The sequence below is a fragment of the Natrix helvetica genome (assembly GCF_964273705.1).
Source record: "Natrix helvetica genome assembly, chromosome: 2".
NCBI classification, from domain to species: domain Eukaryota; kingdom Metazoa; phylum Chordata; class Lepidosauria; order Squamata; family Natricidae; genus Natrix; species Natrix helvetica.
The window spans coordinates 173910556-173924973 of NC_138552.1; the positions used below are offsets into that span (position 1 = coordinate 173910556).

A 14418-nucleotide genomic window follows, 5' to 3' on the forward strand; every position below is an offset into this window, starting at 1 on the left:
CATATTTCCCCTAAAATTGCAAGTTAAAGTAGATTTAGGATAACATACAAAAAGAAAGATTGTATTCTGTATTATTAAAAAAGCCTTACGTACCTCCAATATTTTTCTAAGTCCAAGTAAACACCTATTACTGAATTTATGAAAATTATCAAAAAAATACTCAAAACTATTTGTATGTTATTATTATATAACGTGGTATGTATTTTAATCATTTTTAAAGATACTAGTGTGCATCCCTTTGTTCTTGTTTGAAAATGGAAATATCCCTATAGCATATAACATATATTATCAAATGACCTAGTATCATAACTAAACAATTTAGAGCTTTCAAACACAATAGTTAAACTATACAATTCCCTTCCAGTTTTGCAGATGTAATGAGCTTCAGCTGTGAAAAGGTCTTGTTGTGTAAGGTAGGTAATAAATCATTATCAGAGTGAACACAGCGCTCATGTTGTTCCTTTTGAGTATAGCGTACTCAAGGGATCTTTGCAAAAATTATCAAATCATGAGATACATTTTCTTTAGTGCACTATGGTTCCTATATTTTGAGAACACTTATTTTAAGGATTTATAGTCTATGTTTTTCACTTTTTTAAATGACCCAACAACTACAGAGAGAAAAGCAAAGTATACTGTTTGTTCTGCACTTTCAGTTTTGATATTTTTCATATGTTCAATTTTGTTTCTGTCCAAAGGCCCCAAAGAAACATCTGATGGAAACTATTACTAATTCACTGATGTGGCAAAATATGAAAACATTCATTAACAAAGCTGACATAAGCTTTGTTAAATCAATCAATTTTTGTTAACGCTAAGTCCAAAGGTTTATTAATTTATTTTTAAGAGTGGCTGTTGTATGCTAATGTTGCTGAAAAACAAATATATAAAAAAACTCACATGACCCTGGTCATCCAGTTCATTGTTTGTAAGCTTCAGCTTGTCAAAGCTAATCACTTGCCGCATCCAAGTCTCTCCTGAGGCAGGTGAATCCGGATGAATGTACACACGGGCAGGGACGGGTGAGTCAGCATTTCCAGCTACCATCCATTTGGAACTATGATAGACATACCTATGGGGAAAATATTTTGCAAGTTTGCTGTAATATCAGTATACTCTATAATTCCCCCCTCCCCCTTTAAATTTTACTTAATGGTTGTTTTTAAGTAGGGTTTATTATGCATTTTACTTCTGAGCCTACTGAAAATTGCTTCAAAATGCTTTGGCATGGAAAGCAATATAGTAAATAAATAATTATTATTTACTTACTTTCGAAGTCTGCCTATTCTCCAAGAGATTCTGGGTGGCTTACAAGAGGGTTAAAAACATCAAAAAACAAAACACTAAAACATCACAGTAGTAAAACCACCACACCAAGGAAAACAGATTCAAAGTCTGCTATGTGCTATCGAGTTCAAGCACTAAGCCCTGGTTTTTCGAGAAGAATCCCATCTTAAGGCTTTCCTAAACACAACAGAACTGGGGCCATGCAGACCTTGGGGTGGGGGTGGGGGTGGAATGCTGTCCCAGAAAGTCAGGCACAGTAACATATTTACAGGAAAATAAAGAGTGGGACTGTTTCCCTGGTCGGCATTACTTCCTTACCATAAAGAAAAATACTGTTATTATATGATTTAAGCTTAGTGGTCATATTTTAATAAAACAGATTAATTACTGAATAAATTAAGTCAGTATTTTTCTATCAATAAATTGAACTACAGATAGAAATATTTGTTCCAAGTACCTCATGTTACTTAAAGCAATTCAAAAATTATAATTTGAATAAACAAAAACTTTGCTTAGAAAAGCAAAACAATCAGGCTTGTCATCTTATGAAGTGAAAATATGTCCTTAGTACAGGAATAAACTATGTGTTATGTAAGAGTTAATCCCAGGTAAAGGTGTTAAAACTGCAACCCACAAAAAGAAAGGATCTTTTGTTAATGGGAAAGGCTTTTGACCCAGCAATGCTTTTCTCTGGTGAATAAGAAGGGAGGATAGAGACAGCTTTTATCAATGCTTCCTTCTCCTTGCAATCCAACAATATACCTTTATTTCACAACAGATTGTACCCTGAGGTATCCACCAATTCACCACAGTAAGATATGATGATAGCTATTAATCTGTGTGGCTGTAAAAGAGGATTCATGGAGGTAAGGCTACCATAAACTTATTAGTTTGAAAAAAGTTGAGGCAAAGAGCTTCCAGACAGCAGATACAACGGACAGTGGCATGTCTGTTTTATAAATGCATTGAAAAATGAAATGTTGGATTAAGGTGGATTTTAACCTAATCCAGGAGAACAATTTGTATATGTTTTTATATCACTGAGTTGAAAGGGATGAACAAGAAAAGTAAATCAGCAAAATCCACATCCTTTCCTTCTGCCAAGAAAACAGATTCATCAGCTCAACAATCAAAGACAATTGATGTAAAGTATCTATCTACAGTAGAACCTCTGGTCACAACCATAACTTGTTCCATAACTTTGATCACAAACCGATTTGGTCTTAACCCGAACCTAATTTTGGAAATTTGGCACTTACAAAATATTGGTGTGGAAGGGGAAATTGGCTGCAAAAAAAAAAGGTGATTTTTTTTGGTTGGAACCTGATTTGGTTGTGGTCAGAAGCGTTTGTGACTACAGATTCTTCTCTATCTATCATCTATCTATTTATCATCTATCTATCATCTATCTATCTATCTATCATCTATCTATCTATCATCTATCTATCATCTATCTATCTATCTATCTATCTATCTATCTATCTATCTATCTATCTATCTATCTATAACACTAAATTTATTTATTTATTTATATATATTTCCTATTTCTAAATTGCCCATTCGCTTAGAAAAGGACTCTGGGTGGTGTATCCAAACATTAAATCTATATTTAGAACATTTCTTTCCATACATTTCGGTAATCACTTAGCAGAAAGTTTATTCGTAATACATTATTTAACATTCTTATTCCTGTGCAGAATTAAATGTAGATGAGAAATTATCTGCATGAGCTGTAACTTCACCAAAGCTAGTAATAAAAAATAAATATTTTTAAAATTAAGTTTAAAAATTAGGCTGTTATTTTAGAAATATGGCATTTTGTATAATATTTGCAAATATATTTGCATTTACGATGAGTGGAGCAATCTTAAGCAAAGAAATCCTATTGAATAAGATTTAGAAAATTTATTTACGATTTGCAACTGAAGGTGATCAAGTGCAGTTCAGATTCATAAAAAATGTTTTATTAATCTATCTTTAATTATATTTATTTATTTGACCTTTATATGATAACTGATGTTTCTCAGCTGTTTTAATAAATGACTGGGTCAAAGTATTAAAGTATTATCATAATATTATGGACTAGAATAAATTAGAATGATGTTTCAAAACATATAAAATGCTGAATTGGGCTTTTTTTAAATAAATCCAGAAGGTAAATCAGGATTGGAGAAAGGAGAATATAAGAATGTTGCATATATTACATTCAATAACTTGGATTTTTTTTTAAAAAAAGAATACATTAACACATTTTCAAACAACAATGGTTCAAAAGGTCTTCCAATAAATAAAACCACAATCTTTTCCTCAGAATGTATACAACCCACCTAATTTTATAGCAAAGATATCATTTGTAAGTTTCTGAAAGCATTCATTTTATTTTCCTTCCTACAAATTTAGGAATTCTAGTGGGAATTGCAGATATATACCACCTGGCCAAAATCTATAAGACTGAAATCTTACATTAACATAATTAATAAATGTTACTGACAGCCATTCAGTGATTGCATAATTGCACAGAAACAACAGCACACATTAAATAGCTAAACCAAACTTTTCCATTTTTTTCTATACTATGCTTGTCGTGACTTTGAAGAGTCATGAAGCAATCAGTTGTAAGTTGAAGACTACTGATAACCAGCCCAAAGTCACCCAACAAACAGGTTTCATAGCAAAAGTGGAATTAGAGTTCAGTCTCCTGCTATCTAGCCTGGCTTTTCCATATTAAAAACCAGAAAGAAATATTAATTCTATGTAATGTAATTATTTACACAATACGGTTAATAGTTACATTCCTTTATTTAAAAACAATTTAAAAATCAGTACAATGACATAAACATTATTAAATGAAATAAAGGTTTAAATACAGAGGAACAAAAGAGACATAATTGTTTGAATGAAATCAAATATTGGCTTGAATAAAATTATTTTTGCATGTTAACAGAAAGCAATCAACCAGGTTTTCTTCATCTGTGACTTCCAAATGTGGTACAATCCATTGAAAAAGACTCTCCAATTTACACCAAATGTGTACAAAATTTGGAAGAGATAGAGAAAGAGCCTGCTTGGAAGAAGCTGACAGCTGGGCAAGCTCATCTCAGAGAAGACAATTCTTCAATAAACTGACCTTATATTATCTAAGAATTTATAACAATCATTCTGAATTGTACCCATAAACAAACTATGAGCCATATATTGTAGTCAAAAAGTTACACACTTTCTATAACTGGTCTAAGTCTACAGCCTGACTGCGGCATTTTAAGTTAGCTGAAGCTTCCAATCTTCAAAAGCAACCCTACATGGTATGGAAGTAATCTAATCCAGATGTAACCATACTATGTTTTACCAGTGCCAAGTCAGACACCTTAAGCAGGCATATTTGGAGACGAGCAAACAACTCCTATGAAAGGGAAACATCCAAACTATGATTAAATCTAAAGATATCCTCAAATTAAGTATCTGAACCCCAATTATCTTATCTTTTTACCAGCCAAGAGCAGTTGGATGCTTTCATTTTGTTTGCTCTCATCCAATCCATACCAAACTGTATTTCAAAAATACCAACATTATCTTTGGATTATGACAAATCATCCAATTTGTGGTAACACCAAGGTGAAAAGCAGGGGACAATCTTCAAAAGGAAACTATTCTATTTAAAACTGATAAAAGGTCAAGGGGATCACAAAAAAATCATTCTATCAAATGCCTAATGGAAGGGCATCTACTAATACAGTCAAAATAGTTTCGATCCCATAATAACTATCAACCCATTTTCAAGTGAATCTCAGTAAGCTGTACAATACTCTCAAGGAGGAAAGTGTATATTGCATGCCATTATATGCTCCTAAACATTTTTATTAAAATCTGGAAATCACACAACAAAATGGAATTCAAGGCTAGCTTCCTTCTATTAGCTTTTATAAACCAAGAGAATAATATTGAACTATTGAAGAATACATGTGGTGTATGTTAATTTTCCCAGAATTGTATTCACTTCTTCGGGCTATATAAACTGAAAACTATCCATCAAAATTGGAGAATAAGAGAACTCCATTAAACTCCATTAATGATAGTATTCGAATCTAATGGGTATGAATGAATTTATCTGCAAAATCCTTTGTTTAACTGGATTTAATGATCTACTGAGCCAGCCTCATGAAGGCCTCATTTTAGCTTTCAAAGCCCAAGTATAGACCTTTGTATACCAGCAGAAGGTCCATTACTTAACTAGTGCACATACTATGATAATAGAGAAGAAAATTACATTTGTTCCATGTCTCTTTTAAAATATTTTTAAAATAGGCTTTTGTTCTACATTCTGTCAAAGTTTCTCAAGTATTTCACTAATGTCTCTTCAACTTTCATTTTAATTTAAGAAATAATCTATCTAATCTATCTATTTTAAGGCATTTGTTTAGCTTTATGAAGCATACACAAGAACAATTGAACAACTATTTTTGGTATATCTTTGCTACTGGAGATGGCATGAAAATCAACTGCTACACATCTACCCTAACAAAGAAATAAACTAAAGAAAGTAGAACTACCAATATCCTGTGGAATTATCATAATTCTATTAAGACCATGTAGCATCCATCTTGAAAATTTATTCAGTCCAGTAAAACGTATGTAATAATATCCCATCTTGGAATAATTCAAGGCAGATCTAGGGTATTAAAATTGCTGAGAATTTCTTCCATTCCCTTCTCTTTTCAAGCAAAAGACAAGGTATAAGCTTTAAAGGGATGCTTTATCATAACTGCTTCATGAAGCAAACTCCATCCCACCACCTGTAGCTTAAACAAAGCAAGTACATTTCTTCTTTTAGGTTTGTAGTCTCCTCCAGGATTTCCACTAGCTGGAAGAGTCTTCTGTGCTGTCCCTAGTAGACCAGCTAATCAAATGTCAAGATCTCAATAAGACATATCACAACACCTTTGCCTCTTGACTAGGTAAAGATATAGTTTCCATAGCAAAACAGACAAATTACAGCTGCCTTGTATACTTGTAAGTTTAGCCACTGAGTAGTTCCATATTCATGATTTTAATTGGGCTATCGAAGCAATTTGCACACAGTAAAGACAATCCACTTCATTTCAGTCTTACTACTTACAGTGAACCCATTTGCAAGTAAGGAGCTGAAGACTTACAAGATGAGAAAAAAAATTGATAACAGAGGATATTCAATGTGAACCAAATGTATAATGCAACTCAAACACAAAAACAAAAAACAATCACCAATTTTGGGATTGTTCATGGGTGAAAAGAATATAGGAATTTGGAAGGGAATTAAGCACAATCTCTGCTATTTTCCAAGTAAACTATATTTCCCTCATCCCATGTATTAAATATTAATGCTACTTTACCTGTATCTTTTGTTGTCTACAGGGACAATATCCATAGCAATGTAGTACTGCTGATGAGGATCTAGGCCTGAAATTTTCACTCGCATTGCAGGAAACATCCGTCTGAATATAGAAAGAGAATTTAATAAAAAACAGATTTGGACACAAAATCAGGAACATGATTGAAGTAAACCCTCAACTCTTTCTCGTTTAAAGTTATCTGCAGATAGCTTCCCCCCCCCTTTTAAGTCATCAGAGCCAATTGACTCACAAAACAACCCTAACACATTATGTCAAAACAACTTTTACATGTATTTTATTTGTTAGTGAAATTCCTTCAAAAACAAACTCAACCCCATATAAGTATAGATGTGAATTAGCAAGTTATGTTTTGCTTTTAATTTGTTGCTGTTTTAAAACTCACATCCCAGGCTGAAGTAGCAGCTGCAGCTACTCAGAAATACTATTTTCAGTTTGCCATTCTGATCCTCAAAATGTTTTCTCAAAAGTAAATAGGTATACCTCATTTTCATGTCTTAGAGCTCTGAACATAAACATTTTCCCTCTGCCATTACATGCATATATGCACACACACACAAAAATTGATATGTAAACAGATGATCAAAACTATCAGTTCTGTCATGGGAAAAGAAGATCACTTGTCTTATCAGCTGCTTCTAATAATTAGCATACTGAGAGATTATATAGTATGTCACCTTTTCCAGTAAGCATAGTTTCAGAGGTGAATTTTCCAGGACAGGGTTATACTACTTATGTTTTTTTGGGGGGGGGATATGTATGCACAAGTGTGTAGTATACACTCCAAATCATGATTACATCCGAATTATATACATATACTATATAGACACATATGTATCCATAAAGGTTCAAATTCTAAATGTATATTTAGAAACAAATTTCAATAATGTAAATGGAATTTACTTCTGGATGAAGACAATTATGAATTATTTCCCCCCTTTAAGTAAAAAGACTTAAGTACAGTATTTAATAGGTATTATAAACTGTATTTATACTTCATATTTCTAAACTGCCCATCTCCCACAAAAAGAGGAAAAATTAGTTCAAAAATTACTTCATTAAAAGAATAAAAAATCCACGCAGCAATTTTGCTACTGTTTAACTGAAATTTATGAAGTACTGTAATGTATTTCTCAAATTAGCTCTTGAGTAAAAACTGTCTTAGCTTTAAAGGAATTTCATAACAAAAAAATAGTATCTTTTTATTTTCATATGAAGGGCATAAGGTTCTATTTTACTATAATTCTCAGTCTTTTTCTAAAAATCTAAAATCTAAATTACATTCTAGAAATAATAAAATTATTAACATGTTTTTAAAAAACCAAGAAGCAAAACTAGCTGTGGTTAACAAGTTTTTAACATTTTTTAAATCTGTAAGATAAAGAAAAAGTGACAGAAAAATTGTTGCCTTGTGTTTTTTAATACTGAATTTCAATCATTAATAAAGCCTCTCTGAAAATGAAGAAGGTAACATATGGCTTCAATCAGATGTGTTTTTGTCATTTTTAATACATTCAGATACATTTCTACAATGCAGATTTTTATCATACTGTATACATTCTTTAGAAAATAAGAAAAAGTAATTTTTAGGAGAACATAGTTTGTTAAAATAATGGACAGGAAACCTGTCATTCCTCACATTCTGCATCGTTTATTATTCTAATGGTCTCTCCAGCTACATAATTTGATAAATTATTTTCATATATCAGAAATTTGAATTCATAACCACCATTCTTAAATATTATTACACGTTAAGAGATAATTTAAACTTTCTACTTTCACAACAGTAAATGTTTATGTTTAATTAACATAGTGGTGAAAGTTTGAACATGAAAAATTCTTGAGACAATACAAATTATCTGAAGCAGAAAGCCAAAAGCAACCAATGGTCTCTCCTGAATATTTTGCTTCTGATCTAATCTTTTCATTTTCTATCAGAAAAATCTAGATACATTTTATTCATACTTCAGGATGCTAGAAATGGTAAGTGAAATATTTTCACTATTATGAACAAAAAATAAATACAACAGAGAATAACATTTCAAGCCATAACTAATATTAGACTTTTTAAAAATAGACTGATCATTTATTGATAATAAATAATTTCAAACCAATAGCCTTTCCAAGGAATATATTGAAGATCAGTGATTAGCTGGGGGGGAGGGGACTTCATCTTTAGGACTGTTACTAAAATTGTGCCCCTTGTTTTAAAATATATCTCTAAGTCTGGCGATATAAGAACATGGCAATTAATGCAAATGATTTACATACAATCCCTGTAATTCTGAATATATGCGCTTGGAGATAGTTTGCCTTTTGATTTGGTATATATCATTCCAAACCAATATTCTGACTGAGGTTTACTTCCACCTCAACACGGAGGGGATGGAAGAGCGTTTCATAGCTAAAAACACTCCGTGATTGATTATCCATTTATTTGAAAACCCATCCGCCAGCAAAATACGTTCGGGTGGAACGGGGTCGGTTCTCTGAATATGGAAGAGCAACATGTAACCACTATACATTTTAAGGAAATATAATTCGGTCGTAAAAGCTTCCACCCAAACGGGAATTCCACAGTGAATGTCGGAGCTGCGCGGATTCTCCGATTTAGCGGCAGTGCCGACCCCGTATAGTGGTTACATGTTGCTCTTCCATATTCAGAGAACCACTGAGTCGGACGACTCGCCCAGCCTTTACCTTCCCGCCTTGGTAATAATCATCTCGGTGCCGATCTCGTGGAAACGTTTCCAGAGCTCCGCGCCTTGCAGGTCCACCCGAGGCACTTGCGGGGCAAGTAAAGGCGAGGCAGCCTTGGCGGGGCCTGCAGGAGTCAGAGGGGACGACGCGCCGTTTAAGAAACTCTCTTCACACCCACCTGTAGGAATCAAAACAGAGGAGGGGTGGGGGAGATACGAGAGAGCGGTTAGGACAAATAAAACGGCCTAAAAAAGCCTAACCCGAAAGGAGAAGCGACTACGGTAGCTACCTCTAAGCTCCCATGTGGGAAGGGTGAATAATAATAATAATAATAATAATAATAATAATAATAATAATAATAATAATAATAATAATAATAATAATAATAATAATAATAATAATAATAATAATAATAATAATAATAATAATAATATCTCACAGAAACCGACACAAAACCAGCGCTTTGTTTTTGTTTTCAATGGGAAAAGGCGCCTGAAATGACTCGCTTTTTCTACCCTGCCAGCTCCCCCGCGCGCGCTTCATGCGCACGTGCCTATCTTAGAAAAGGGCGAGTACTTTTCGTCCTGTCCCCCCCCACACACACAAACACAGTGTTTAGTGTGTGTTTGTGTGTTTGTGTGTGTGTTTGTGTGTGTTTTGGTACGGCCACAGCTCCTCGAGCCTAAATTCCACGCGGGTGTTTGTAAACGGCCAATTGGGGGGGGGGGGGGGAGAAGCGAGGTGAAAGGCTCGGAAGGAAGAAAAAAAATCTCGCTGGGAAAAGGCGGGAATTCATTCCCTTCCCCCACCGCGCGCGTCCCTATGCAAAAAAAAAAAAAAAAATAGCGCGAGACCCACCCGGGGCGGCGAGATACGTTTAAAGAGCCGGCGCGCTCGTGCGATCTGTCGCCTCGCGCTCCCTTGCAGCAAAAAAGGCATTCGGAGTCTTAAACGTCAATTAGGGGCCGCTTCCTGGAAATAATAAATCGCCTTCAACCAGAAGCAGTCCAGTTGGTTTCACATTCGCTCTTTTTTTTTTAACGGTTATTATCGACAGCCGTCGCTTTTCCAGGGCTATCTGAACTGAAGTCAATTTAAGGAAAGGCAGCCTCGCCATGCTGAATGCTTTACATGTCTTTTAATTGCGGCTCTTTCTTTGGAATGGATTGGAAGCTGATTTTGGAGACTTCACCCCAAATCCTGCTTAAAAGGCGGTAGAAAGGAAGTATTAACTGAAATCCAGACCCCCTTCCTTTCTGCGCTGATTGTATCTAATACCAGGCGTGCAAGGCCACCCTGGGTGTATTGACTTGGAAGTAAATTGAGACAACAAAGAGCCTTAGTATTATTTCATTTTCGGATGTATTGTAAAATAAAGGCTCATGGGTTTTAGGCCTCTATCAGATGCGCCCACAGGAACATCATCACCAAGCAAATAAACAAAAACACCACAATGGACTGGTTATTTTGCAGGGACAGATTATATCAACTATTTGCCCAAACAAACAAATGAATTGAGCAATCCAATCCAAAATACATTTGAAGATAAATCTGTAAATTTCAATTAGCTTAAATACCAAATTCATGTTTGTAAGAAATGTTCACCTATATTTTCTTAAACTTGAAGTATGTATGTATGTATGTATATATGTAATACTGTATCAATTTAAAAGGTAGAAACATTACTATAAATATATTCAGTGTATTTTGTTTTGCATACACTGAATTGGACCATAATTAAATCTAATGCAGCTGTTGAGGGAGTTAAAATATTAAGATCTATGTTTTTGAAGTACTGTAACTATTGAGAAAAAAAATAGGTTTCATTGTCATAAATAACATTTCAATCCAATTAAAAGAGAGAAGCTGAAAAGAAGTAAAATATTATCTGGTTAAAAGTGCATCCCATCCATGTTTAGGTTAATATAAATCATTTTTCTTACTAGTAATTTAGAGTAAACTGAATTATTTTTCTCAGAAATTAAAATGTAATGTCCCAAAATATAAATATCTTGTTTTAAGTAGAACTAACTCAGGTTTGAGATCATGTGCAGTTCATCTGAGAAACCCATAAATGAATAACATTTCTAGACATGTCTATAGGGTATTGAATGGAGCTTGTCCCCATTTAGTTCAATGGTATTCACCACCAGATATGTTTTGAAGACTGCAACCTAAAAACACTACCCTGTCAGTAATGATAATAAACATAATTATTTCCCTCCGTTAAGCAAACCATAAGAATGGATAGATACTAAGCTTAGACAGTACAAAATATTCTGTAGCTTAGCATTGTGGGCCAAAACATCAAGTTTGTTTATGTCTGTATTGTACAAATTCAAAGCAAATGGGTTCGTTTTTAGGATGAAGGTAACCCTTGTGTGATTTTTATTCTCCTTTATTTCCAGTTGGACTTATGCTTTTTTCCTTCTAGATTGCAAAGCTCCAGGGGGCCGAGTCTCCTTCGATTGGGGAAATTTTTCTTCAAAGCAGTGGTTCTGTTGAAACATGCTAATATATACTCAGTTGGAGCAAATCCCACAGAAACCAATTCCGTCCAGAAACAAAACAAAACAGAATAAAAATTACACTTCACTTCTTTTCGTTTTACTGTGTTATTAGTGCTTTACTATTGTTATTAGTAAAGACTGAACGGTGCATTAGAAACTTTGTCCGATTACTTTTTTTAACCCTGCATTTTCTGCTGCTATGACCTGACCCTGTCGATGCTTCGGAAAACCGCAGGACAGCTCGGTCTGATTTATTCGGGGTAAATTGAAGGGAAAGGACAGGCCGCTGAGCCAAGCTACGACAGCCTTCTCTTGGTCCGAGAAGAGACTCAGCCTGGGGATTGGGACCATTGGAAGTCTTTCAATTATGACCAGGCAAGGAAAATTAGGGGGGCGGGAAGGTCTTTCTTAAGCGGAGAGCGCGGGCTGTGAAGGCAAGAGGACGCAAGAACTTACCGGGAGGTATCTCCCGGACACCACAGTTCTTCGCTGCTTCAGGCGCGGCCGAGCAGGTCTCAACGCCGGAGGGCGAAGCGGCGTTCTGCCCGGCGCCTTCTCCGGAGTCCGTGTCGCAGCTATTCCCGTGGCCTCCGCCGCTACCTTCGGACGGCGTCTCTTTCCCGTTGGCTCCAGCCAGCAACTTTCGTCGCTTCTGCGGAGGCGGCTGTTGATGCGATTGCCGCGGCTGCTGCTGTTGTTTCTCGGCTCCGATTAACGCCTCCACCGAGAACGCGTGAGCCTTGAGGCTCAGCACTGTGCAAGACGAGGCTCTCCGCTTCTCTGCCATGTCGGACCGGCCAACTGGAACCCTCCCGTCTTCTCTCTCGCCCCCGCCGGCTGCTTTGCTCTTCCAGGCCGCGCCGCTCGCCTTGGCTTGGCTTCGCCGCTCCTTTTGCATCCACCACCTAGCAGCCTGAAGTGGGTCGCCGAGCGTTCCCCCCTCCTCTTCCCTTTGCAAGCCCACACGATCCCGGTATGCCAAAGCGGGGCTTCCCGTCCTCCCCTCCTCCTTCTCCTCCTGCAAGTTCTGCCTCGTCTGAGTGGCCGGACAGCTCTGACATGGGTAACAAACGCTCTGCGGACACAAATTAGGGCTTGGAATTGAAATTTGTTGCCTTGATCTGTCAGCACTTCCAGGCAGGAGACCGGTGGGAAGAATTCGCTCATTAGTGTCAGTAAAGTGGCTGGGACGGGGCGGAGCCCAGCGAGGAGGAGGGCTGTCACTCAAGACGGGACTTTGGCCAATCAGAAATTAGGAATAGCCTCCCCCCCCCTCAACCCCCCTCCCGTTGCTTCTTCCTTAGAGGGTACTAAAAGTGCCCGATTAGAGAGGCCAAAGTGTGGGCTTCTTGTGTTTCTTTGGCTGGACCCTCCGAGGAAGACTTTCGCTTTCAGGCCGTTACAACCTTTCATTTTTCTCCCGACCGAAACGACAGGCCGACGGGAGAACTGAAAATCAAGTCCTCGCTCTTTCAGGAAATGGGCGAGCTGCTGTTTTATCGTCACGTTCTCAGTTATCCATCTCTAAAATGGGAATAACGCAAACAGAAATATCCATAGTTTTAAGCAAAGAAAGTAAACATTTCAACACGTTATTGATCAATAACTGAGACCAGATTTACTTTGCCTGCCTACTCGAGAAATATAGGTTGCTGTTAATAACTTTATTCCATAGGAGCAAATGAGCTCTTTTAGTAAACGTATCTCCTAAAAACAATGTTTTACTCGTTTCCTATCCACTTATCACATGCCAGATGATAAGAGTATACCGTTGTCTCTATATAAACATTGATGTGCAAATATATTAGAAAACGTTCATCCCGATTGGCTTGAGCATTGAAGATTCCCCCTGGAACCCAAAGCCACTAACAATGGTGATGATGAGTATATGCCACATTAAAGTTTTAGAGTAAGACAACACCTAATTCTCTGTTGTTTCTCTTCCCATTATTTCTGTAGGGATTTCTTTCATCCCAGGTCTCTAATGAGGACCAAGGTGTCCCAAAGCAATAGGGACGGGATGTCATCTGTGGTCTTCCAAGCATGTCTTAAGTCTTAAGATCATAACTGGTGGCTACATTCCCTCTAACCCACCTGCATACTTGTGCATGAAACTTGCTGACCTGCTATCTGAGCTAACATGCTCACCCCCCACCCTTGCAGCTGAGGGTCAGCTTCAGGTACCGTATTGTGAGCAGCTGCTGCTCAAGAACTGCTTTTCTGCTGAGCATAAAACATAAGAAAACACTCTGTCTGTGTCTGAGAAAGAGATATATCAGGATCCCTTTTTATTGACTCCCAAATATGGCAATCCAAGCTGGGGAATTTGATGTTGGGAATATTAACCAACCACAACTTTGGAGGCCTGCAATACTCAAAAAGCTCTTCCTATGCTACTTTCCAGTATCTATAAACAGAGAAACATTCATGCTTTCCCCCACTACCTCCACCCATCACAGAAGAAAGCCACAGCCTCCCCCAAGAGCCACAAAGGTAAGGGGCTCCAGGGAACCTCCGCAGCACCCAACCCTGTCCCA

General features: G+C 36.7%; 1 protein-coding gene across 1 annotated transcript in view; it reads right to left on the bottom strand.

Moving 5' to 3' along the window:
• Nucleotides 1–13591, bottom strand: part of TBX18 (T-box transcription factor 18) — a 31711-nt gene extending 18120 nt beyond the window's left edge. The window contains exons 1-4 of the mRNA XM_081941934.1: nucleotides 12338–13591; nucleotides 9372–9549; nucleotides 6654–6755; nucleotides 901–1072 (exon numbers count right to left, since the gene is read on the bottom strand). Of these exons, the coding sequence (XP_081798060.1) occupies nucleotides 901–1072; nucleotides 6654–6755; nucleotides 9372–9549; nucleotides 12338–12779 (894 nt within the window). The 5' untranslated portion in view covers nucleotides 12780–13591. The remainder of the gene's footprint in view (nucleotides 1–900; nucleotides 1073–6653; nucleotides 6756–9371; nucleotides 9550–12337) is intronic.
• Between the last annotated feature and the right edge of the window lie 827 nt (nucleotides 13592–14418).